This window comes from Manacus vitellinus, unplaced genomic scaffold (genome assembly GCF_001715985.3).
Source record: "Manacus vitellinus isolate BGI_N305 unplaced genomic scaffold, ASM171598v3 scaffold_8_pilon, whole genome shotgun sequence".
Classification (NCBI taxonomy): Eukaryota; Metazoa; Chordata; class Aves; order Passeriformes; family Pipridae; genus Manacus; species Manacus vitellinus.
The window spans coordinates 3,590,121-3,616,622 of record NW_021940864.1 but is presented as its reverse complement, the minus strand read 5'-3'; the positions used below and the strand labels follow the sequence as shown (position 1 = coordinate 3,616,622).

At 43.6% G+C, this 26,502-nt stretch overlaps 1 protein-coding gene across 1 annotated transcript in view; it reads left to right on the top strand.

Moving 5' to 3' along the window:
- The first annotated feature begins 17,382 nt into the window (after nucleotides 1-17,382).
- Nucleotides 17,383-26,502, top strand: part of LOC103767644 (calpain-13) — a 52,277-nt gene continuing 43,157 nt past the window's right edge. The window contains exons 1-2 of the mRNA XM_018085208.2: nucleotides 17,383-17,480; nucleotides 24,256-24,504. Coding sequence (XP_017940697.1) covers nucleotides 17,397-17,480; nucleotides 24,256-24,504 — 333 coding nt within the window. The 5' untranslated portion in view covers nucleotides 17,383-17,396. The remainder of the gene's footprint in view (nucleotides 17,481-24,255; nucleotides 24,505-26,502) is intronic.

Genomic DNA, 26,502 nt, shown 5'->3' with positions numbered 1-26,502 from the left:
CATTTTCCCATAGCAGCCCTCACAGTGCTGTGCTGTGCATTGGTGGCTAGAAAGGTGTTGATAATGCAGCAGTGTTTTGGCTGCTGCTAAGCACTGCAGGCACAGCATCAGCACTATTTCTCCAACATTCTACCCTCCCATCAGTAGGCTGGGAGTGGGTAAGATCCTAGAGAGGGAACACAACCAGGCCAGCTGACATGAACTAACCAAAGGGATATTCCATACCATATGACATCAGTTCAGATATACAAGCTAGGAAAAAGAGGAGGAGGCATTCATTATTTACAATGCTTGCCTTCAGAGCAACCACTACAGTTGCTGAAGCCCTGCTTCCCTGGAAGTGACCAGGCATGGCTTGCTGATGGGAAGTAGAGATAGAACCTATTTCTTTTCTCTTTGCTTGTGCACACGCAAACTTTTGCTTTTGCCTTAGTAACCTGCTTTAACCTACAAGTTGTTTTCCATCTTATTCTCTCCCCTGCCCAACTGGGAAGGGGGAGTGATAGAATGGCTTGGTGGCTACCTCGTGTCCAGCCAAGGTCAACCCACCACAGTCTTGTATCTTCTCTCTTCCTTTGTCTGATTCTGTCCTTCCAGTCTGGTCCTCAGCTGGTGACAGTTTGTTTAGGTAGTGTGGCAGCCAACCTACAGAAAGACCAAAACAGAAAGTATAATTTAAAATGAAAAGCAGGGAGGGAAAAAAAAAAACAAACCACAACAAAACCACCACCTTTCCCTCCCTCCCTTCTTCCCATCTCTTGGTTTTGTAATAGGCTTTCCTGATGTGTACTAGGATCTAATCTGTAGGATATTGAAGAGGTATCAGGGCTTGAGATACTACTGTGGTATTGAAGGTATAGGTGCATTTGCAGTCCAACTCCGGGCTGGAGTCATCCCCTCTCTTTCCCAAGTACAAGGTTGTCAGCTCCAGTTACTGTAAGACTGACTGGGTATGGTTTGTGGGTCCTGTGTTGCTGTTTTCCCTTGGCAGGAGTGTCAGGTTGGCTCAAGAACACTGATAAGTTTCCCCAAACAGGAGCAGATGGACTCCTAGCAGTAGATGCCAAGTCATGTTGTCCATGAGACAACGGGGAAAAAGACCCTGATGAACCAGGCCTGGGGCAGGCACTGGTTGTTCTGCTGGGAACGGTGACATTCACAGCTGAGTATGTTGCCTTTGATGGCAGAAAGCAAATCTTCTGTTGTTTTGACTGTATGCAGTTGTGGAAATGAAAGGTGCCATATTCATGTATCATGATAATTAATGGTAGTTGTCAAAAGGTGCCGAAGAACACAAGCATCCAGAAGGGAAAGAAAAAAATCATGGTGCCTCCACTGGATTTTGTAAGAAGTATCGGGATTGGGGGAGGAAAAAGAACTTTATCTGACCTCAACTTTTTGTGGCAAATAATAATGGTAGCAGCCGTGGGTGGGTGGATGGGCATGAAGTGACCAAGTGTTACCCAGTCTGTGATTTAAAAGGTCAGTGCTGAGCTGCTTTAATGTGAGGCAATGGGGAGTTACGAGCTTTGCTTCCCATGTCGTATGTCCTGTGTGCTCAAGTGTGCAGGGCTGTGCAGGGGCCCTTGGAGCCCTATCTCTGCAGGCTGTGGAGGTTCCATCAATGCTGGTTGGTGGAAGGTCCCTGTTGGTGTGCTGTGCATGCCTGGTATGACATGCCTGCTCCTGGGGGAACCAATGCCAGGCTCAGCACAGCCAGTGGGAGCCCATTTACCTTTGGCAGGACCCAGATGGAGCAGGAAGCCAGGTCTGTTCAGGCAGTCTCAAGTTGTTTCTTGGAGGCTGCTCTTTCGAGGGCACTTGGCTGCCTGGTGCATCCTGCGGTCTACTTGTCAGCATATTATCAGCTAATTTAAAATTACTCAAACAAGCCCTTATCAGTGCATGAGACCAAAGGGTGTTAGTGGGCATAATGACAAGGAAGGTTTTATGAACCACTTCATAAAGCCAAATCCTCAGAAACTATTGAGGCTGTAATTAGATTTGAGGATAATAAGATTTTTTTTCCTCCTCTTTTTTTCCCCTCTTTTTTTTCTTTCTGGTAGCAAATCAAGGAAAAAAATTGAAGCACTCGGTTAATTCTTGTGTATTCGGAGTGTGGCTCCAGGCTCTTTACTAACACAAAGGGATTACAACTTGATATCAAGTACCCTGGGAGAAGTGTGAGCATGAAAGTACAGTTGTGTTTTGCTGTAGACTATGTGGATCCCTTATGTACGTGCCTTGAAAATGCCTCCCAAGGCTTAGGAGCAATTAATAATGAAATCAACTAATAACAAGATCTGCAATGCAAAGAGAAAACTAGCCAGCATTTTGTTATGGGGAGAAAATGAGCAAAGCAGCAGGGGACATGCTGATCGTGTCTGATTCATGTCATCTCTATAATCCCAGCTAAAGTTTTAACAGCCCAGGAAGATGAATTACCCAGTCTAACCAACACAGGGATCAGCATGGGGTTTATTAGAAGCAGGCTATCATTTAACAATGTCAGGAGTGTATTTATTATTAAGCAGTAGACTCCACAGTCTAAATGGAAAACCATCACTCCTCCTTAGACAGCGAACAAGGTATGTTCATAAAGCCAAATGGCCAATATAGTGTGTGCTTGCACGAACACAAATACTAGGTCCACTTTACTGGACCTCAGGGCTTTCTATGTCGAGCTAGACACTAATAAACTAAAATGTTTGAAGCTACTGGAGGACAAAGCTGTACACCATATGCTAATTCTGACTCTCAAAACTCCCTGGTGATTTCACTCCAGTGACTTGGTAAGAAACTAGAGAAAGGATTCTAGGTTCAGCACAGAGGGGTTGGTTCAAAGCAAATGCTTGTGGGCCTTGGTACAAAAAACAAGCAAGAAAACTCTGCACAAGCAACTAGATTTTTTATGCACTGTGTACTTTCAGCCTAGGCATTGCTGAGTCCTTCCTTTTTCTTTGAGGCCAATGCCCTTGTCCATAGGAAGAATCAATCAGTAAAATGTATGGTAATACACAGCAAACATTTTGGGTTTATTTATCACCACATTAAGGTACCCAATATGGAAGCATAAATAATATAGTTCAAGTAAACAACCACTTAAATAGTAGTAATATTTTAAGCTGGATTTGTGGGAAAGACTTGTGGCTGGCCACATTTTCAGTCCAGCTTCACAAATCCAAAGTGTTTCTGGACCAACAAACATGCAATGCTCTCAACCTGTAGTGTGGCCAAACAACTCTTACTGTTTCACAGTTCTGCTGTTGCTGCACAACCAAATAGCAATCCCAGCAATAATCTTTGGTCAAGAAGTGGGAAGGAGTTAGTGGGTGCAGCCATCTCACTGATGTGACTCTCTGTGTTTGTGGGCTGCCACAATTGGCTTTCAACTTCACCCAAAAAATCTTGTCTTTGCAATTTATGAGACCTTTTCAACCATATTTTTAACATGCCCTCCTAACAGCCCTGTTTGGGAGATATCTTGAAATGTGACAAAGTAGATTTTCAAAAATGTAGAAGCTAAACTGCAGAAGGAGATGAGAGCTTGGGCAGGCATGGAGCAAACATGCTGGACTACTTTTAAGTTTTACGCTTTATTTACCAGCTATCTGGGAATACCTGATTTCTGAAGTTTAAGCAATATTATACAAATTTCTTCACATTAACTTCTTTCTTCTCTCAGTTAGGGATTTCTGAACATAGTAGACTGGAATTGCAGGATGTGGATTCTGCAGAGTTAATGCTGATCTTTAAACCTGCTCTTCATGAAAAGTTGCTTTGTAAAAGAAAAACGAACCAGTTGACTTGGTTCCAGAACTTGACTGTTCCAGATTCTCGCCATGCATTTGGAAAGGAACATACCTAATGTCCATTTGAATATATTTGCAACTGAAGTCAGTGCTTTGCATCTGGCTCTGCGAGGCCACATATCTTTTTGTCTGGATTGTGGATCTGCAGGGTCTTGCTCTAGCAAGACTTTTTTCAATTTCTCTCACTTTCAGTGCTCAATTCGTCCAATCAAATTTAAAGTCTTCTGTGTTTCATTGCCATTCCCATGAGCTACTCCTACTGCTGAACATAGTCTGTCACTGTTCCCTGAATTCCCCATAACCATATTCCCTGATCAAGTCATAAAAGCAGATATGATATCATCTCAACAGGAATGATTTTCATCTAGGTGTGATGAATACCTCTTGCACTCCAATAGCTTGGATTCGAGCCATGCATAATTTTTGCATTAATTATGTCATTACTGTTTAATTGCTGCAATTAGCAGCATCACTTTTTCTGAGCCATCACTGTCATCATGTGGCCTCTACATTACACCTGTTGGGGCACCCTATGCTGATTCTCATGTATGGGATGTCCATATAGATAATAAATACACGATTTCCAAGTAACAAGTCTGTTGTCTGCTGTAATTGTAACTGTAAGCAGAAAGGCTTTCTTCTGAGGATATCAAAGAGCTGTGTTCACCTGGCCACAAGAAAGGGAGTACCTGAGTTACTACTCCTTCTTTGTGAGGGCACCTAAAACCCTGCAATATGGTGCTTCTCTGAAATGGTCATTTTTTATGTCCTCTCTGTGGAAATTCAGATGGCTACACAAAGTACAGGAAAGCTGGCATCAGGTCTTGACCTGAATTTTTAAGGAGCTTCATAAATTCAATTTATATGTCACCGTGACACTGAGTGCCACCTGGAAGTGAGATGCATGTCGTATAGGCTAGGAAATAAAGACTAGGCTGGGACTGTGCATCAGGAGGCAGACTGATGCTTAGTTAAGAATGTGACTACCCTGTTCAAAATCACTGTGTCTGGTCACCTAATGCAGAAAGGGGTTCAGTTCATAGCTATTAGAATGATGCTTCTGGAAGATCTGAGTGCTTCCTGCCCTCTGGTGAAAATGTTAATTGGTGGACTAATGACAGCAGTGTCATCTGGGAGTGCTTTAGGAATCTACCCCCATCTAACCCACTGCTGCATCTGCAGTTGTGGGTTTATAAGACCTGAGGGAACCCTGTCAGAATGAACTGGATGGAATCATCTCATAGGCAGGCATGAGACCCTCTGCTTTCATCTTACAGCAGGGCTGGGCACAGCCCAAAGTGTTACAGCTGCAGGCTGCATCTTCACTGTTTTTGTCTTTTTGAGATAAAAATTTCAACATTACTTCTTGTCAGTCTTCTGCACTGAATTAAATCCATTTGAGATAATGTCATAAGGATGTCAGTACAACAGGTTATTAAACCTACATTTATAACATCTGGAGAAAGCTACAGTGACTAGGTACACTCATATTAGCTGAGTACCAAAGTCTGCACTTCCATTCTGTAGAGAGAGGGAAGGGCTTGTTTCTCTGAAGTAATCACTCTTCCAGTAATGTGACCAGGCCTCAAGAGATTACACAAATTAAAACTACACTTTCTTATTCAGAAACAAGATTAGCTCTTTGAGGAGAGTCATACTTTGTGCTGTGGTTGTGGGGCTCAGGAGGCTTCTGACTGTCTGAATCCCCAGTCTCCCACTCAGTATTAAGCTATCTGCTAACAGCACTATCAGCCATCCTTACTTTACTGCACAATATCCATCAAGCAACAAACCTTGGTATCTATTTAGCAGTAGGAAATTGTTATCCAGAAGAAGTATTCTTTGTGCTGTAAGACAATCTGCCTTAAATAAGGGTCAGCCATCCTGCCAAATGCATAAAACTCCCTTGAACACTTATTTTGAGTAAAACAGAGAGAAATATAACTTCCCGATTGCTTTGAATTCTCAATGCCTTTTTTTTTTTTTAATTTTGTATGTATGTGTGTGTGTCTGTGTGTGCTGAGAAGGTTGTGTGCCTTTTTTTTTTTTTCCAGTGGCAATGGCCCTGCTGGGAGTTCTTATTATTGTTGCATTCATTTGAGCTTGCTTACACAGACAAAAATCACTCAAGCAAAATCACTGCTGATCACTCTGCAAGTGGGAATGATGTTGAGGTGACAGTTATATGGGCTTAGTTGCATGGACATAAACCATCTTCATTGGTTGGAAAAGCTGCCTTGGGAGGGGTTCAACCTTTTCGTGTTTGTTTCAAGTGCTCAGGAAGAAAGGCAGCAATTACTGAACGAAGCTTTAGGTCACTTTAAGTCACCCAGTGATGAACATTTATGCCACATATTACCAGCTTTTTAAACAGCACTGTTCTGTGCCAGTGGTTGCCTGCTGTATAGATAATTGTAAAACAAACTCCATATTCCAGTTGACACCCTTTCTAATTACATCTCACCTTCATTAGGCCATTAAAGTGATAAATGCTAGCAATTACATCGAACTCCAATGAAAACCCTCTGTCTGTGACATGCCCTGACTGTGGTGTGAGTGATTTGCCCAGGAGCTGGGCAGAACTCAGCTGGTGGAGCAAAGCTCTGAACAAAACAACTCCAAAAGGGAAAGGAAAAAAAGTCTGAAAAACAGCTCAGCTGATTAGAGTATCTGACAGTAAAGTCTATGCTGAGCATTGAACTGCACGGCTGGCTGGGGCTGATCCACTGGCTGTGAGTGGCAGCTTCTCTTCATTTTAATTAGATCTCTGCCAGAGGGGAGAAAGTGAGTGGATCTAGCATGTGCTTCAGCACAGAATAAGGTGTTCAGATCTGACGTCGGTGGCTGTTCTGTGGTCCTTCTTTGCTTGGCATGTTTTGGCTCCCCCGTGTTCTTGCACAGCAAATCTCCCTCGCTCAAAGAGGCAGCTTTCCTGGTTGCTCTGTTGTATGTGTAGGATTTAAATGTGCACAGTCACCTGTGTTCTAGCTCATATGTGGTCTCACATGGGAGACAGACGTGGGTGGGTAAACAAAAAGCTGCTTTCTGTCTCTAGGAAAGGATACGGTGCGTGGCAGTTCACAGGGGCTGTCAGGAGTGCAGCCACAGGGGAAGCCATAAAGAGGATTCCCCAGGTGCTGAGCTGCCCTGTGGCAGGGGAGCCCAGGCCTCCCTTCCTCCCTGGCAGTCCCTTCTAGAGAGCCAGGAAAAAGAGCTGGTGATATTTGGATTTTGGGTTTCTCCCTGTTGAGTGACTGGGGGGAGCAGCAGGAGGGGGAGCAATGGAGCCAGGGAAGCGAAGGGTCTTCTTTACCCCAGTATCTGCAGCACCTCCTCCCAGCCTGGTCTAGGGAAGGATTGGGGGGACACCCAAATGGGAGCCCTTCTGCAGCCAGGGAACAGGAGAGAGGGTTTGGGGTTACCCTGCAGTGCCACTGCCTGATGGCTGGCTCTTAATTGGGCACCTGTGGCTTCAGAGCTGCTGTTGCAGGTCTGCCTGGTTTCTGCCTCGTAGCAAATTTAATTTTAGACGCCCACGATGCTTTGTCACAGCCACGCATGCAGTTCAGTGGAGAGATCAGCCAGCCACTGCAGGAACAGATGTTTCTTTTCGTGATGGATTGAGCCAACATAGGAGATGGAGTGACAGGGATATTTTTTTTTTTAATAAATATGATAACTTCTGCAGATTTTTTCCTGAGGGTTTCTGCTGGGTGACTGCTATTACTGCCAAGAGCATACCCTGAGCTGGACACGGGCTTGCCCAGGTCCTCAGGGCTGGTGTCTTGGGAGCCAAACAACTGGGGCTTCCTATGAGTAACTCATTTGACAGAGAAGGACAGGCAAAGTCACCTCTTCTTATCAATTCTGATCTTCCTGTGGACAGATTGAGGGCTTCTTAAATGCATTCGCTGTCTGAAATTATTTGCTGAATACGACCATTAGTCATTTCTGATTTATGAATTTTTCAGTCTGTGAGCAGCTCAAAGTACGGTATTTGAGATTCAAAATCCTAGCTGTGCTGCTGTGTTGATTAGCTGGTCTGAATGCATTGAGGTACTTGATGTGTTTCTATTTTGTGACTAAAATGAGTGTGACCTTAAAATGTTTTGTACTACTAAAAATAATATGTCATTAAAATCCTTAGGAGTTGGCCTATGCCTTAAGAATATTATCCAGAGTTGGGAAGGAACAGCTGTGGGCTGCTTATTGACAAGTGATAGCAGTGAACTTTCCCCAGCTTCTTTTGACAGGGATAGCTTTTTGATCTGTGTGTTTCCTTGCCATACCTGAGAATCTTGCAGAAACACCCTGAGCAAATTTATCAGCATGTGTCATGTTATTTCTTCCATTTTACCAGAAAAAGACACAGGTGAGAGTGGATGATTTGTGTTAGTATGAACAGCTTCTCTAATAAGGACTGTTCCTAGCAAAGCTTTCTGCATTTCATTAGCTACAGGCTGGACACTGCAATAGTCTGTTGATGTGAAAATTCTCTGTGTTTTCACCCAAATGATAGAAACTTGGTCTGTTTTCAGTGACTAGCACTACACAATGTGCAATCTATTTTCTGTGACTGTTTTTTTCAACTGAAATTTTTGCTCAGAATACTATTTTTGAATATATTATTGCTGGTAAAATTATTTAGACCGCATTTGTAGAAAAGTAACATAAAGTTACCAGTAACTTGGGGGAAAAAGACCACCAAAAAACCCCCAAAAGCCTTTGAAAAAGAGGAAAGATAATTTCTCAGAAGAACAACAGGGACATTATAAGCCAATTCCATTGAATAACAGCCCAGTGAGGTATTTTTCAAATGAGGATGTACACAGCCTTTCTGAACTACCCTGTCATTATGAAAGGCACCTTCTAACTGCCACCTGGTGATTAGTTCCCTGGGTCACTGGGGGAAGAGATAAAAAAATCAATGGGAGATGCCCTGGTATGTGCAAGGGTGAACTTTAAACCTGGAGTAACTTTCTGCGAAATCAAAGGTGCTGGTGTGTGAGTTTGGGGCAGAACACCCAGTGGCCCTGCTCTTTCTGCTCCCTACGCCACAGGGCTGATTGGAGGTGTTTGCAAGTCCTTTACTCAACTAAGAATAAACAGATGCATGTGTGAGCCAAATCTGAGCTCAGACTGGAGCCCAATGTTTGTGGGGTGTTGCATTGGCTGTAATTTTTCATTGGGCACCACAGTTCTGGCTCTAACACCACTCTCAGATGACGACAACAACACAAGTCAATAAGTTTTGTTCCTGTGCTTCGGTGACACCCAACTTGCCACCCATGAGGAACTCAACCCCGGGTAATAGTCAGCAGGTAGAGTCAGCAGGCTTGGTCATTGCAAATATTTACTTTTCAAGCACTTTTGACACAAATTTTAACAAATGAGTTTGCACAGATGCAGGTGTAAGGGCAGGGAGATGTAGTATTTTGTGTTAGAATTATCAATATAGATGCCAGTCAAAGGAAACAGGAAAAGGTTCAGGCATATGGGCTTTTCTTCAGGTTTGAAACTAACTGAAAAAGATTGTTTTTGCTGGCTAGCAAAGAAGCACTATTATTTACCAGATGGCAGTTTGCATATGCTGATCTCTTGCCAGCCTAGATCTGACTGCCTTCTTTAGAGCAGAAAGTAAGTTCCTGGTAGGGGCAAATGCCTCTTGGCCCTAAGGCCAGACTTAGGCCATTGGCATCTCCTGTGGTATTTAAGAGTAGGAATGTGTTTGTGGCTCATTCATGATGTGGCCATTGATCCCAGGCAGGGCTAGGGTGCTGCTGCCTCCTCGCAAAAGATGTGCTCCAAGATACACTGAAGTTGTTAAATTGTTCTATCAAAGTCAGTGGCCTTTGGGTTAGACTGTGAAGCCAGCAGGCATTTCTGCATGGAAATCCAGGCTTTGAGCTAGTCCCTGGTTAGAGAAACAAGATTTTCAGGTATATTTCTGAGATAGGCTCTTGATTTATAAATAGGAATTAATTTTCCAACTAAATGGTTTCTGATTTTGCTTTAGATTGTCTCTCTGTGAATGTTTCATCAGTAAAATTTTCTCTCTGGAATTGAGAAAAACAAATTGGGGTATAAAGCACATAGCTCAAAATCCTTGCAGTGCCAGGGTGACAAATGGTGGGGCACAGTCCTGGCAGTCCCAGACACTAACTACAGCCCTGTCCACTGTGAGTAGTGGTAAGAGGGTGTTGATCTCCTGCTCTTCTCTTACTGCTCAGTGTTGAAGGGGCAAGGTCCAACCTGCCTCTAAACTGCCACCAGTGGTAGTGGCAAAAATGGTGCAGGGTATGTATTTGAAAGGAGGGTGAGTTAAAAGTGACGGTGTATCCTCAGTGGAGCTCTGTGGCCTGTGTTGCAAGCCTTCATAAAACTTAATTTTTATTATAATCACTTGGCTTTTCCACAGCTCATAACTGTACTCATTTTAACAAAATGTCCAGAGATTTATGAAGTCAGATAAAAATAAAAATTGAAGATTAACTATTCTGAAACTTCCTTGTGTTTTTATATACCCAACTGTTAAAACACAGTAAAATGTTTTTACTCATTCATCATTCTGACATGAAGTAATTGTTTGTTCTTACTGTTTGGATTACAGAGGTCTTCGAAGATCCAGTCAGGGATCAAAGTCTTACCATATGAGGCACTGTACACACATAATAAATCTGTGACCCTAAAGAAGCAGGGGTATTTTGTCTCCCAGCAATGCAGTGATCTCTTTTCCCTCTCCCTCTCTCTCTGACAGCCCAGTTATTTAGTATGAAGCCCATCTTTGTGATTTCCTCCTACGATGCTGCAATGCTCTCTGTAGCCCATAGTTAATAGGACCATCCCCAGTGCTGTGGCAGGAGGATATAAAGGGAGTGGAGAAGAAGAAGGTAATTCTTTGTCCTAGGAATCTGATCCATCACAGCCTGCAGTATTTCTTCCTCAATACCATTCTCTGTCACTCAGTAGGGCATATATTGGGTCAAACACATTACAGTGTGATTCTCCAGCTAATGGCTACTGAGGCCTGGTCTCAGAACGCTGCAACAAGCACAGTAATTGAAATTCAGACTGCAGGAGAGAAAAAGCTTAGTCTTCATTTCAGCACATCACCCACTTGCTTATACAAAGTTTTCTCCTGGATGCAGTAAACAAGGGACTTGATTCAGTAATGCCTTGAAGTCTTACCTCATATTAGTGAAAAAAAAATAAAATGACAGTGCATAGAGGCCCGGACACTGTGTTTTTAAGTTCAAGGTGCCTCATCTTCTTGCTTCGGAGAGCAAACTTTTGATGGTTCACCGTGGCAGTCAAAATTCCTGATTTGTTCTTGGGAGTTGCTAGATTCGTGTTGCCTTTTCCATTAGTGAGTCAGGAGAGCTGATTCACTGAGCTCTGCTCTATTCTCACTCCCTTTCTTCATCTCTGCATGGCTCACCAGCATCAGAGTAGCTGGAGGAAATCAGATGTCTGGGAGAGGGATGAAATCTTTCTCATCAGGGCTGAGTGGGATGTGAGAGCTTCTCATTCAGCTCTTGCTCAGTCTTAAACCCTCTCCTATATTAATTCTGGTATAGTGAGATTAGTGATTTGGTCTGTGATTTTCTAATAAGCTCACCAGATTTAAAATTAACGTGCTCTGTTTCAAAAAAAGTTAAAACTAATGCACCAGGAATGGAGGCAGTATCATATTGTTTTCCAGTTTATTTTCAGACTCTCCTGGGTGCTTCCCAATCTGGTATTGTACCAGTTTTTCTCACCTAAGTGGGAAGCAGCTGTTTCCAAGGCCATCTCACCCTGCAGCCAGTCTTTCTGAGCCTTGTCCACTCCTAGAGTTCCTCTTCCTTGTCATTTTACCTTGCATTTTACACTTTTTTACTGGATGGAATAATGTTCACAGAAGTCATCCTCTGTAAAGTACCTGAGACTTTGCCCTTCTGTTTACAGTTTTGTTCTGTATTTTGGCCCTGTTTCTACCCTGGTTCATGACTGTTACTCATAGCCTCCTGTGCTTGACTATAGAAGTTTTATAGTGTTTACTTCTTCCCTCCCTCCTCCCCCAAAAAGAAGGAAGTGTTTAGAAATATAGTGCAGTTTGGCTGTAAAAGTTAAAGGCAATATCTGATGTGCTTCCTTAATGCATTGTAGAATATAGATAATCAGGGAAGAACATTAGTTGAAATGTCAATGAAAAGTGACAGAAACATTCACTGGGGACCATATGCTGTCCTCTGTACTGGCATCTCGCTCTCCCTACGTGGCACTGAGCTCTAACCAAGTGCCTTATCTAGCTTTTTAAGGTATTTAATTAATAGCTCAGATATAGTACCAGTACTCATTTTTCCATGTACTGATAGAGCAGAGGCAAGAGAGCAGACCCGTGTTATCAAAGCATGCTGTGCAGCTCTGGGAGGAGCCTTTCATTCTGAAAAAAGAGCTCAGGGCTGGAGCTGCTCTGAAGCTGCTCATGCACGTAATAGGAGCCTGCTGCCAACACAGTGTGGGGAAAGAGGTTACAGTAAAGGGTCAGCCTAGGAAACGACGTGCCAGCCAGTGTGCCTGCGTAACACAGGCGTGTGGCAACAAGGTGGAAAATGAGAGCAGAACACATAAACTCTTTCTTTTCAAGGGTGCTGCCGTGACACGTGCTGGTCTACTTGTCCATGCAGGTCACAGCTGGCCCTTCGCAGTTCTTGGGAAGCAGAATTTAGGGAGGACAGTTTTCTCTATCAGGCATTTGTCTATTTGAACCTAGGCTGAGTCCTGATGCTGTGCTGCTCAGGATGATGCCCAGGGAGGGCACCACTGGGCTCTGTGCCTTAAATTTTGTTCTCTAGACCTTCACCACTTGGTTCTTGCTTCCCTTTCGGAGTGTCTTTCATGTGCCCTAGGCACTAGAGCACCCATCAGAGCCACACTGTGAAGGAACAAATACAGTACAGGTATTAAAAGTTCATTCAGGTAAATTCCTAAACTCTTTCTGTACGAAATCATCTTGATGCTTCTTTCCTCCTCTCTTGACTGCAGGCATCAGCTGCAAGACTGTCTCTATTACCTGAGGAGCTCACTTCTGTTTGGAGCTTTTCTCTATGGATTTTGCCACCCTTCCTATGCCTTTCAAATAAGGTCATATTCTCCTTTGGTTTGAGCTGAATAGGTGTAGCCTCAATATTAAGCTGAGCTGCCTTCTCTATGGGCAGTGTTTTGCTTTTTACTTGCTGTCAGCCAGATCAGCAAGCTGTACTGTATCTGGCATTAGGGCTTGCATTTTTCTCACCAGGATGAGGAAACTCAGGCTGGTAACGTTTTAGGTTTTTGGGGTTTTTTTAACTCTCCAACCCTGTGATGTTGGCAAATGCTGATGTTGTTACAAAACCTGTGAGATGACTCTTCTCTTGGCCAAAATAATACTTAGAGAGAGACCAAATGGGTCTCTAGTGAGTGGGGTACAAAGTGTGGACTGCTTTTTTTCAGAGAAGGCTCTAGCAGCAGCTTAATGCAGGGCAATGTCAGAAGCCACATTCCATCCTGTGCTGTGGTTCATCTTAGTTGAGCAGGAGACACTGTGGAATGGGAGTGAGTGTGGTCTCAGCATAGGTGAGAGGAAGTGTGGAGTGTTGGTTATCGAACGCACTGGATGGTAACTCCAGGCTGCAGTGGGGCATTTATCCAAATGCTGTGAACACCTGTTTTAGGCACCCTGTGTATTCCAGGGAAGCACAGCATGATCCTGAGAGCCTTACACCCATGTTCCCTGGGACTGGAAGGAGAGCTGCCTGCTGTCTCGTCCTGAAAGCAGAAAGACCTGTACCTCTCTTGCCTAGCATGGTAACTGAGATGAACATTATTTTTTACCATCAGGTTTCTGCCTTTAGGCATGCTCACCATCCTCTTTCAAGATAGTCTTTCTTTCTAAACTGCTATGTACATTGCAGGTATGTATTTTTGGGTATTATTGCTTCAGATGAGGTCACTTGTGTTGGATCAAGGGAAGATGAACCCAGAGTTACCAAAAGTATCTGATGGCTGTTTTTTTTAAGTCTTTTAAATTTCCAGGACTTTGATGATGGGATTGTTAGTCTGAGAAATTAATTCAATAATTTCTCCTTCTATCCCATTATTTGCTTTTCATGGAACCAATATATTCGAACAATGACCAACACTATCAGCACCCTTACTGTGTGGTGGAGAAGCTACACAAGCACTTCTCAGAGGACAAGTCTAGAAGTTATGTCTGTGACTTCCAGCCACCTCATGGTCTTAATTCCACTGTGACATCTTTAGGGTTTGCCATAATTAACTTCAAATCCCTCTTCTGCCCTTGGCCTGATTTGGATAGTAACTCCATTTTCAGGTTTTGAGTATATGCTGAAGAACATGGAGTACCAGAACAGCTATCTGGCTTGCCTCAGGTTGCAGCCCTTCGTCTCTCTAGGTGTTGGATGTCTTGTGGGAGCAAGGAGGAAAGGTGGACAGCAAGTTGCCTGTCTGACTAGAATACCAACAGTGCACCCTTGTTGGCACCTTACAAATGGTAAGATGTCAAGGAAGAAGAAGCTGTACTGTGCAGTATGTGCCACTAGTCAGCAAAGGCTGAGGTGAGGACTATGGACTGCAAATGTTTTTACTACTGAATGATCTGCAGGCCAAGGATTCTTCATCAGAGGATGGCGGGAATGTTTCTGGAAAACAAACAAATGTGAGGCTGTTGCAATCTGTTCACACCAAGACAAAAACAAAACAAAAAAGCGTGAAATAAATTTTCTCATACCCACAGGGCATTGACAAGGCTGGACGCAGAAATGCCAAACAGGGACTAATGTGCTGGTGAAAACAAGAATTTCATTTCGATGTGCCCTCCACAAAGGTCTGTCTCTGGCATTTCATGGTGCCCAGTAACTGTTCGTGAAGAGGTAGATAGGGGACACCGAGAGAGGGGTAAAAGTGCTCCTTCTTTACTTACCTTTCTGAGCAGTTGCTAGTAAAGTTTGGTAAAGGAAAACAGCAGTGCTATGACCAGATGAAACAGTGTCCATGTCACTTGCCAGGACAGTGTCATGACAGCTCTGTTTAAAATATGTTTTGATGTTACTCTTGATGGACTCATTCTCAAAGAGAGTTTCAGTGCTATCTGCTGTGGGGCCAAACTTTTGTAGAGGTTGAGTACATTCAAAATGCTTTCATATTCTGTCCCTCATTCAAATGAAAAACAAAGTCCAGAATTTCCTGGGAAACCACATTAGAAAAAAATAATGTCAGACCAAATGCAGTGAGCTATTGCAATAACACTTGAAATCTTTTTTACATTGAAATGTTAAACCTTTTGGATAATACAGAGAGGATCCTGAAGTGACAGGTTTTTCATAAGCAAAAAATGCAACTGTTGCAAAATCAGAACGGAGCCCAATGGCATTATTGAAATGTATTGTGTCTTTCTCATGGTGAAAATTCATTGTTAGTGGCTTTCATGTTTGACAGAATTGCATTTTTCTGAAGGAAAAATATTCCACTGGGAAATGCTAGTGCTAATATGGGTGTCAGTAACAGGCTGCCTGTTTTTTTATTTTTATTTTTATTCTTGAAGAAATCCCACTGTAGTTCTGAAGTTGGTGGATATTTCTTCTGAAAATAGGGCTCTGGAGAGATTTATTTTTCACACCAAATCCCCCCTCCCTCAAGTGGCAGTAGGACCTAGCTATGTGGATTCATTATGTACTGTTAAGCAGCTGCCACATTTCACTCAGGCAACAGTTGTACTTCATTTATGAGCAAAATGATTCATATGTGAATACAGCAAAAGTGCTGCAGCTCGTGGTGAATTTGCACTGAGGGGCAGCTCGTGGGTGAGGATTGGGTAAAAACAGATGCTGAAGAAGGACTTTGTTATTTGCCTGATAGTTTATACAGTCATAAAAGTTGTGCTTTAGAAGAGCAGGTCCTGCCAGAAATAGGAGTGCATAAGCACAGAGAAAAGAAGATTGTTTATGAGTAATATATTTACGGCTTCCCTGCATCTTGTGTAAGAGAAGCAAATAAATGGTAATACTTGACCTATATACAAAATTCTGAATGAGGAAGTGAAATGGATTGATAGTATTCTTCCATTAGTCAGATAATAAAAAAAAACAGTGGGACACCCAATTATTGCAGCAAATGTGACAATGACTGATGGAAGATTCCTCTTTTACACAAAATGTAGTTGTGTTCACTACCCTGGACATTTTCCCAGCCTGTTACTTTTGTTTACCATGGTCTAAATTAGGAGTATTTCTACTAAAAAGAGTGTGATCTTCACAGGGGTAAAGGCAGCGGAAGTAAGAAATGAAGGCATATGTCTGAAACATTGTAAAAAATAACAGTCTTAAAACTTCAGCACAGAAGCTCTGTGGGTGTAGTGAGGAGAGTCCCCTTTCTTAAGGCCAAGGCTTCCACTAGTATTTGGGCATAATTATGCAGTTCCTCCCCACACACCCTTGAAAGATGATACAAAATTCCCTGCTTCAGAGATGCTGCTGGCTACTGTGCTGGTTTTAGCTGGGGTAGAGTTCATTTTCTTTACAGTAGCTGGTATGGAGCTATGCTGGATTTGTGCTGAAGACAGGGTTGATGATATAGAGATGTTTTAGTCATTGCTGAGCAGTGCTTGCACAGAGTCAAGGCCTTTTCTGCTCCTCACCCCACCCCACTAGAGAGTGGGCTGGGGATGCACAAGGAGTTGAGAGGGGACATGGCCAGGCCAGCTGGCCCCCACTGACCAAAGGGACATTCCATACCATACAGCATCATGCTCAACATGGAAGAAGGAGGAAGAAAAGGACATTTGGAGTTACTGTTTTTCACAATAATTATGTTGTGTGATAGAGCCCTATTTCCCTGAAAATGGTGGAACACCTGCCTGCCCATGGGAAGCAGAGGATTAATTCCTTGTTTTGCCTGGCTTGTGTACACAGCTTTTGCTTTACCTATTAAAGTGTCTTTATCTCAACCTAGGAGTTTTCTCACTTTTACTCTTCCTGATCCCAGTGGTGGGGGAGTGAGTGAGTGGCTATGTGCTGCCAGTTGGGGTTAAACCATGACAGTTATGCAGACCTAGAGTCTACCCTCAGGAAAGCCAGGAAAAGAGAAGATATATATGTTTAGCTTAAAATCTCTTTTAAAAGAACCCCTGTGTTGTGCATTTTTTGGTGTATTTTTATTCCAGGGCAGAGAGGAATAAAGGTTCTTTAAATTTCAAAACTATGTGATGCCAAAAATCTGTGGTGCCAGTGATCCCTCAGCATCTTTTGCTCATGAGTGGATCAAACTGCACAGTTGCTCTAAGGTGCATTAATGTCCCTGCTCTGCAGAAGCAAACCTCAAGCCAGGGCAATGCTGCACCTGCCAAAATGTCACAGGGTACCACTGGCAGAAAACACCCCTGCTCTCCCCATTCACAGCCCTGTGCTTCTTACTGAAATGACTCCTTTTTTTTTTTTTTTCTTGCAGGATTCCACAGATACTTAAGATAGCAAATAATCCAAAGGCTCATTACTGCACATAAATCCCTCAGCCTTCTGGGTTTCCTTCTCTGGAGCCACTGTGAAAATGGACACATCAATACAGCCTTCTGCAGAAAAGCTGACAATCTCAAAATGGGTTCATGCTGCAATAACTGAAATCTCCTGCCAGGTTGGTGATGGTGCTTTCTAATCAACTTTGCCATGAATATTTCTTAAATCATGTTAATCCCCCATTTAAGCAGAGATATCAGTTCCAGACAATGAATCACCATACCTGGAGGGGAATATACCTGCCGTTTCCCCAGAGAGGAGGCGATTAACAGCACGCGTGCTGTCAGATGAGCCAGCAGCACTGGCATTTATCACCTCAGAGCTCCTTTCCTGCAATGAAGGAAATCTTTGCTCCCTGCTTCTGGTGCAATCAGCTTTTATTTATGTAGTGGTTATGGAAAACAGCTCTTAAAGAAAAACTGCACCTGTTTTGCTCTCTGGGGCAGGTTTTACTCTAATTTACATGGATGTATTTCCTATTAGAGTTCGCTAAATGTTGGGATCTCATGAGGAAATGAAAGCCCTAAAATGTGAGCAGGCGGGGTGCAGTACACTGCTTTTAGACCCACAGAGCTATACTAAACATTGATGAAGAAGCTGAACTGTCTTTTTCATGAGGTCTTTTATGTTCTCATCTCCCATAGCTCCTAGGGAGCAGCTGCTATGCGAGCTGCTAGCATCTCAACTCAAAGAGACTGCAGCCCTAGTAGAAAGCTTTGTTCTGAGGAAATTCCTGAGCCTAGGTGATTGTATGATTACATGCTTTGGTAAGTTTTGTTGTGAATCCCCAAGATAAACTTCACAAACCTTCCCTGCAGAGTGAGTTTTCTTTTGACGAACAAGCTGTGATAGCTTGAAAAAGAGAGGGTAGTTTCTTGGGTCTTTGAGTCACGCTCCAGCTCAAAGCAGGTTGACTTCTGAGTTAGGTGATGTTGCTTATATCCTTGTCCAAGTGAGTGTCTCCAAGGGCGGAGGTGCTCCAGGCTCTCTGGGCATTTGTGCCTGGGCTGAACCACTCTAAAGAATTTTTTTCTCTCCAACCCCATGTAATTTTCACTGCTGCTCCTCATACCTGTTGGCTCTGCCCATCTTACTGTGCACCTTCAAGAAGAGTCTGGCTTCACCCTCTCTGTAACTGCCTTTTGGATAGTGGGAGACTGCAATTAGGTCTCCCTCCTGACTGAGTGGACAAACTCTCTTAGTCTCCTCTCTCACACTATATCCTCCAGCCCCCTGACCATCCTGGTGGGTTTCTACTGAACTTACTGCACTTTCAGTGCCCCTCTTACACTGGGCAGCCCAAAACTGGATACAGGACTGCAGATACCATCTCAGAAGTACTGTGCAAAGAAAATGGATTCTGTGCCTTGACCTGCCAGTGCTGCAGCTTGTGCAGCCCAGGATGCTGTTGATTTGCTTTATTGCAAGGGTGCACGGTTGTCTCTTGTTCAGGTTGCTGCCCACCAGAACACCAAGGGTCTTTTCTTCAAACACACATTTACAGGCTATAGGAATACACTTAGGATTGCTGCCAGGAAATGTGTCCCTGAGAATGTGCTGCACACATTCCCTTGAATTTTGGCCTCTTTAGGCTATCTCAGTTCGGTTTCCCGAAAATGAATATTCCCGTATTTTTGCTGGATACTTTTTTTATTCTTTGGCTTTGGGCTTTAGGATAATGGAGACCAGTCCCCTTCTAAATATGTGGATAACCCCTGCTTCCGCAGGCAGTCCTGGAGGAAATGAACTGCCCAAGTAAGTGAACTGATGTGGAATTTAAGTAAGAGCCCAGTGTAAATGCTAACAGGCATTGGCCTGAAAAGTACCTGCTGCTTTTACTGCTGCAGAAAGAATGACACGCACCACTGATAACTTACGTAGTGAGTCCTGCCATGCTGTGCCTGGATCCAGGATGATTGCTGCATTTCCTGGTGATAGGGGGAGGAAAAGATTATATGAAAGGGTGGGAGCTACAAAGAAATCTATTTCTTTTATAAGAATTACTGCAACTGAAGCCCCAGTTAGCCACAGGAAACTGTCAACAAACATAGGTCGACAGACAATTCATTGTGCATGACTAATAGAAGTCTGTGTGTGTATATATCTATCTATATATATACTGTGTGGTATCTGTATAAAACTATTACGCCCAAGCCAGAGTGGTTGCTTTTGGCCTTGAACTTGACTTCAACTTGGCTGTGTTTACTTAAGGCGTGGCAAAAGTTGCCCTATAAAGGAGAACGGGGACAGTACCAGCCTGCCTGTTTCTCTGTTGGTGTTGGCTGGAGAGTTACACCGGAGGCACTGCAGGTAAAACATCCCTTTGCTGTTTTATTTAGTACAAAATGAAGCAGGTGAAATATAAGTAATATAAGTAACAGGGCTGGAAAAGCACCACAGACACATTGAGAGCGGTTTGCCTTGGAGAGACAGAATAAATGAGAGTCCCTGTCCTTAATGTTACCTGGAGGGAAAGAAAAGACGAATTTGCCATCCTAGAAAGAGCCTCATAGTAAAATGGTAAGTTGTCAAAAGTAATTGGATCAAGTGGGAGTAGAGATTCTAAGATGAGGAGGACTCTATAGTTACTGTAGGCTGCTGTTAAATGAGGTAGAAAAAAGGTATCTGGAACTGTCCAATGCTATGTATGCAAAACAAGGAGAAAATTGACTTAATAAATAGCCAAGAGGGAGTATTTCACAGACTGTTTGGAGCAGAAGGTCGTGCAAGATGCCACTGGGAAAGTAATCTCCTGGAGGGTTGCCAGAGTGCCTGGCTTTGGTTTTGATTTTCTGTGGTACTCAAGGCTTTCACACATTGTATGTACAAGGAGCTGTTTTCCATCTGGGGTTTGGGATGCCTGTGTTCTGGTCCCTGCTCTGCCTCTTGTGCTTTCCAGCACTGCAGGAAGCTACTGAAAAGCAGCACTCTTGTTTGTTTTTAATTTGAATGCAAGGAGAGCTAATAAACTCACACTTTCCTTCATTATAAAATAATTCTGGAACTGAGTTTCTGAAGTTTTTACAATACTTCAAATATGTGAATGAGGGGATCTTAGAGGAAAGAATACTTGTGTAACTGTAGCATATATTGAGTATTATAGGGAGATGAAACATAGCTTAGGAGTTGAGTGTTTGAGAGGAAACAGGGGTAGAAAGGCTGCTGGCTTATTGACTTTTCTAGTATTCTTTGTAGAGTTTGAGAAAATTCAGTTGCTCTTTCTGAAGTACAGAAACTCAGCTAAGCCAACATATAATGGAAATGTTTTGATAAAATCAGTGGAGAGAAGGTTTGGCTATGAAGTAGACACATTTTCTAATTGCTTATTTCTACTTTCTCCACGGTGAAAAATATCAGAAGCTATTGAAGGAAATTATGTCTGTACCCTGACATAAATCTTTATGCAAAGTGTAATTAGCTGTCAGTAGCATTTGCCACCATTGAGTACCTGATTATAGTAGTGGCTTGACATCTTTTGTGAATGAGTGCTGGAGGGAGACACAACCCTTCACTGCTGCCTTTTAAGTTGTTCAATGCAGAAAATGGTCTGTTTGGTGTTCCCCCAATAATTGCTGCAGGAGTCACCAATCTTTTTTGCTCTGCTATCCTCAGAGACTCGTCTTTCTTTCTCATCCTTTCCAACTGTCACACCTGATCTCTTTTGATCCTTCTCTCTGTAGCTTTTCCACTGCTTACCTTCTCTCCCTCCTTCTTTGTCCTTTTCTCTGGGAAAGAATTTCTCCCTCTGCCCAGAAGGAAGAGGAACCAAAAAAGAGCAGCAGATACAAAGCTGGGCGTGATTCCCTTCTCTATTTCAGATAAGTAAATATGTTGAAGGAGATTCCAGGACTAAGTAAATGTTTGTTTAACCCCTTCTGAATAATAATTTCCTTGCTTAGTTGAGAGGCAGACTCTTTTTTTTTCTTTAGAGTTTGACAGTATGTATGAACGAACTTTTGTGAGTGTTTGAAATCCCTCCCTCTCTCATTGCATCTTGTGGCAGGGAACAGTCCAAGGGCAATGCCTCCAATACCCATTCCATTATAACTCTGTCCCTTCAAAGTCTTTCTGACATGTGGGTTCAGCAACAGGTAAGAAGCTCCCCAACCAAGCAGGCAATATTCTGCTTTAACAGCTGTTGTGATCTTCTGTGTTGCTGATGGACCCATGACAGCTGAGCAGCAGAGCTGGGGCCAGGGTTCAGGATGCTGCTCCAAAAGAAGTGGCCCTCAGAGTTTGTTGGTGCTGGCAGAACAGTGCTAGCCAGGTATGCCTGACCCCATGGCCCACCTGCACAGGGGCATGGATGGTTATAGTACTTGTGTGCCCCCAGACACAATGCTGATGAAGTTATTCCTGCAAGGGAAGAGTAGTTAAGTGTATTATTTTCTTCAGTCTGGTTGCTAATTTAATCCTGATATGTTAAACAACGTAATTAAACACACACACACACATGCTAAAAACTCTTGTTCTCTGTCAGAAGAGAGGGAATGCATGTCAGACCCAGCCTTCAAGCTCTGTTAATTTTAATTTGAGTTTTGGAATTAGTAATCAGTTTTGCTGGAACACCGTTGCAAGAAATAGATCTTAGCATGCATGGGGCCTGGGCACAGTTTCAAATGAGTATTTGTTAAGAAGAAGCCATTCCCTTGTCGTGTTATGGTACATTACATGAGATTTATTTCCATTGTATCAAAAACTGCAAGCCCAAGGGGAGTGTTCTCTCTTCTTGTTGGCCGAGGGTGGTTTGTGAATTCCACCCGATGTTTTTGTAGGGCTTTTAATTAAAACAATGAGATGCAAAACTACTTATTTGTTTAGGCTGTTGTTACGATGCCAGGAGGTTAAGTGACTTGAAGCAGCAAGAAAGGTGATGAGACTAAGTAAATAGCGTGTAGGGCTGGGAGAGAGGGGCTGTATCACACCTTCATTGTGGCTGAGCTGTGTTTTTTCACATGCGTGAAGAATTAACAATACAAATCTGAGGCTCTGCTCTTACTGGAGCAGTCTGCTGTCTTTGTGCCGCAGCAGGAACATCTCAGATCTACAGGTAAGTTTGTTTGGTAGAAAAGAGCCCTTTCATCTACTGAAGATTTGGAGGAGAAAAAAAGTAAAAAAAGAGTTGTGGCATCCGGTGCTTGAAAGTGAAACTAAGTGACTTCAAGCTACAAGTTAGCACAGTGAAGTTAATTAACTGTGGGAGTGGCTTGCCCAGGGCTGTGGTGGATTTTCCAATGCTAATTTGTGAGAAGGTGCATCCTATGCGGATGCCAGGACCTAGGGGCAGGAATCACTGGATTAAGTGCAGTGGCATCCATCATGCGAGGTGCCAGAGGAAGTGATCACGGTGATCCTTCTTGCCCTTGAAAGTCTATTAATAAAGGGCTTCACCAGAGCCTTCTCTTTTCATAAAGAAAGAGGCAAAAGGGAAATTATAGCTCAGGCCAGTTAATATTTTGGTTTTGTGAGGGCAAGTGTGAATGAAGGGTGAAAACTGGTGTGTATCCTAAGTCATGTTTTGATCCAGCAACAGGTAATTTTGTGTGACAAAAGGAGCTGAAGGAACCAGGAAGCAAGGCAGGCTGCACAACCTTTTTGCTACTTCTCTGTACCCTGAAACTCACAACAGAACTTTTCAGCTGAAGAAAGATCCCCAGGAGGTGGTGCACATATGTACATCCCTCTCTACATCCACGTTGCTCTGGGGAGCACACCTGAAAGCTTGTACTCTGCTTGGACAGAACAAATTGCTCTTTTTAAGCTCCGGTATCACTGGCCCCTACAAATGTGCAAGTTTTCTGCTTTCTTGAGCCCTTCTCCTTCCCCTGTCCTAAAAGCCCTCCCATGCCGCAGTCCAGTGTCTCCACGGAAGATGCACTACCTCCCTTTGGAACAAAAGTAGATTTTTGATGACAGTTGTCCTGCTTTTTGATGACTGTAAAGGGGACAAAGTCCTCAACAGAAGATTTTGGCTCCCACATCCATATGTAGCTGTGCCAGGAGGTGTATTAGCAGCTCTGTTCAGCCTAGGGTTTCACTGCATGTGTTAAATGTTCTTTTTTCCTAAGTGAAGTGCCCCTTTTCTTTAGACACATTAACAAAGAGGGGATCTACCATGCTCCAGACTGGAATTCCTATAGATGCCATGCAATGACTGCCCAGTTTAAATACGAATTTGAAATTCAGGACTGTTTCAACACTGGCTTCTGAATGAACTACTGAGTCCAAAAACCTCGGACCCCGGTGCACACTCACATGAATGTGTAGTGTAGGTGGGATCCGGGTCTGGATCTCAGCACTGTAGTTGTAGAGAATCTGATAGAACGTCACCCCCTAATATGCCCAAGCTTCTTTGGAGCAGATCCAGGTAAGGAAAGTCTCTGTCATCTTTACGTCTCACAGAGAGCGACCATCAAATGCTCACATGTGGAAAATGAAAAAAAAATAAATAACCAGAAAATTCCCTGGGCACAGGCATGGTACATGATACATGGCCAGAAGAGTCCTGGGTACCTCTGAGCAGTCTCTCTGCTCGCACTCACTCTCCTCTGCATCTGCAGCAACTGTTCCATCCCCTGTGCTGCAGATGTACCTCAATGCTCACACAGCGGCTCACTAACAGCTTTGCTCTCTGTCCTCAGGGAAGACTCAAAATTGAATTTGTAGCAGTGACAGCACTGGTTTAAGATAAACCAGTTGGGATTTGATGAGTACTCTTTCCCCATGCATTTCCGGCTAATAAGGATTTTTTCACTGCGGCTGCCCTCAGCTTTGAAAGCTGCTGCTCCACAATCCTCTTGGCAGGAGGAGGGGGGGTGTTTGATTTCCCACACACTTCTAATACACTGCTTTGGATCAGGAAACTAATGGCACCCCATGTCTCTCCTTCACAGGAAAGGGGCACAATGCTCGCCCCCAGCTCCACTCTGATGCAGGAGCAGGGCCGGCAAACCACAGGAGCAACAGGAAGCCTCCAGAACCTGAAGAGGTTTAATAGCCAGGACTTCAAAAACCTACGAGCCTTGTGTCTGAGCCAAGGGCTGCTCTTTGAGGATGACACCTTCCCTGCTCACATCAGCTCCATTGGTCCCAACCTGCTCCCAGAGGATGAGCTGCGACGAGTACAATGGAAGAGGCCAACTGTGAGTTCCACCAGCTGGGGTGTTTCATAACCCTGCTGCTGAATGGGAGCACTGATGGCCAGTGGTTAAAGGCCTTCATCTTGGGGAAGGAAATCTGTGTTAGCAGGAAAGTAGACTTTAAGGGGAACACTGGAAGCACAACACTGCAAGGAGGGATCCTTGCTGTGGGATGTTTGGAGGGAAGATAACCTCTGTAACGTTAACGATTTCACCAGGTACATTTTTGTAGGAAGTTTGTTTCCGCCTGTGAACCTGACTAAAACTGGTGTTCCCACTTTGATACGCTTCTAGAGAACTTTGTGCAAACCTGAAAAGCTGTCAAATTCTATTAAAGATCTCTGATTTCTGTAATCCAAGCAACTGACTCAGCAATACCTATTTTAAAGTAACTGGGACAAGGCATGAGATGAAGTACATTTGTGTGCTGATTCCCAGTTGCAATTTAATAGGCAGTTATCATCTGGCATATGGATGTTTAAAATAGGAGGTGGAATCACATGCTCAGCTCTTTTATCCTAGGACCTAATTTAAGAAATCTTTCCATGGTCAGACTGCTCAGTATAGCACTGCTCTGTACCATTTGCTACTGGCACAGCCTCTGGATTAGCCACGTGCTGCCCTTTTTCTGGGTTTTGCTGAGCACACCACCAGTGCCTGGAGACTTTGACTTCCCTGGACTGGGAAAAACCAGCTCATCTCCCTGAAGGCAGTGCCTCAGGATGTAGAGACAGTAACTGTGAGATTCTAAAGATGGGACAAGACAACTGGAAAAGATTTGTTTGGATGGCAGATGCATTAGGGCAGTGAGGGTGTGCTGGAGCTTGGCAGTGTGGTGGCCTTGGCGCTGCAGCGGCAGAGGCTGCAGCCAGCATGTTGAAACCCATGGGTCCCAGAAGGGAAGCAGTCTAGTCAAGAGAGCCTGCAGAGCTGCTAAATGTGGATGCCCGAATGGAAAGGTGGGAAGCGCCAGGCCTGATGTCAAAGGAGTGTGATGTGGTGAAATATCAGATGGAGTAGAAGCTGCAGCCTGGACACCAGCAAGGCTGTGGCTGCAGTGTTGTGGTAATAGGGATGGGGCCTGAGGCTTGGACATCTCCCTACCTGCTGCTGCAGCAGGGTCTGAAAGTGTCAGAGAAATTGTGTGTGCAGGGGTACAGGCGCTTCCAGTCTGGATGGATGCTTTATGGTGTGGTAGTTGTGGAGGTGCTGAGTGCAGATGTTTAGGTGTCCTCTGTGGAGGTGCTATGAAGGGATCATTCTCTTCTGCAGAAGCAGCTCCTACCACAGGCTGAATGTCTGGGCTTCTCCTTCGGCAGCCTTCCTTCAAATTTGGGTCCAGTGAGAGTGCAGCTGGTGCTGTGTTCTTTACACCAGCACTCTGCTTACAGAGCAGGTAGGGATAAGCTCTCTTGAAACAGGGGTTGTAGTAGGAAAGTGACTAAAAAATGCAAAGGAGAGGAGTTAGTTGCCACTATTTCCAGTCTGAGAAAGACAAAGGTATGATAACTAAGCCTTAGACTCACAAAAGACAAACATGGATATTAGAAAGGACTCTCAGGGGCATTTTAAAGATGAATAAACTGGAATAAGATGTTATGATACAGTTCTGTTAAGTACTAACACCCTGGTGCTTTTGCCTTTTGAGAGCAGTAGAGAAGCATAGAATTTCAAAAGCATATAAAGTGACTTAGAAACCCAAATACCATTGATTTTGAGGCCCCGCACCATGGGATGAACATCTCTCCTATTCTAATATCCTGATAGTTATTTCATGTGCAAAGGGACTGTTGTACCTTGTCAAAAACAGAGTCTGCTGCTGGTAGTGCTTGAAGTTTGTCAGGGGAGGCAGGTATTGGAGAATTCCCTTCTATTTTGCAGAATCCATGAATACTAAGCTTATGAATAAAAACTTTTGTGGAATTGGTTTAAAAATTTTGCATATGTCTTCTCCATCCCAGCACTTCCATTTTGAAGATTTTTTTTTCGGCAATCACTATG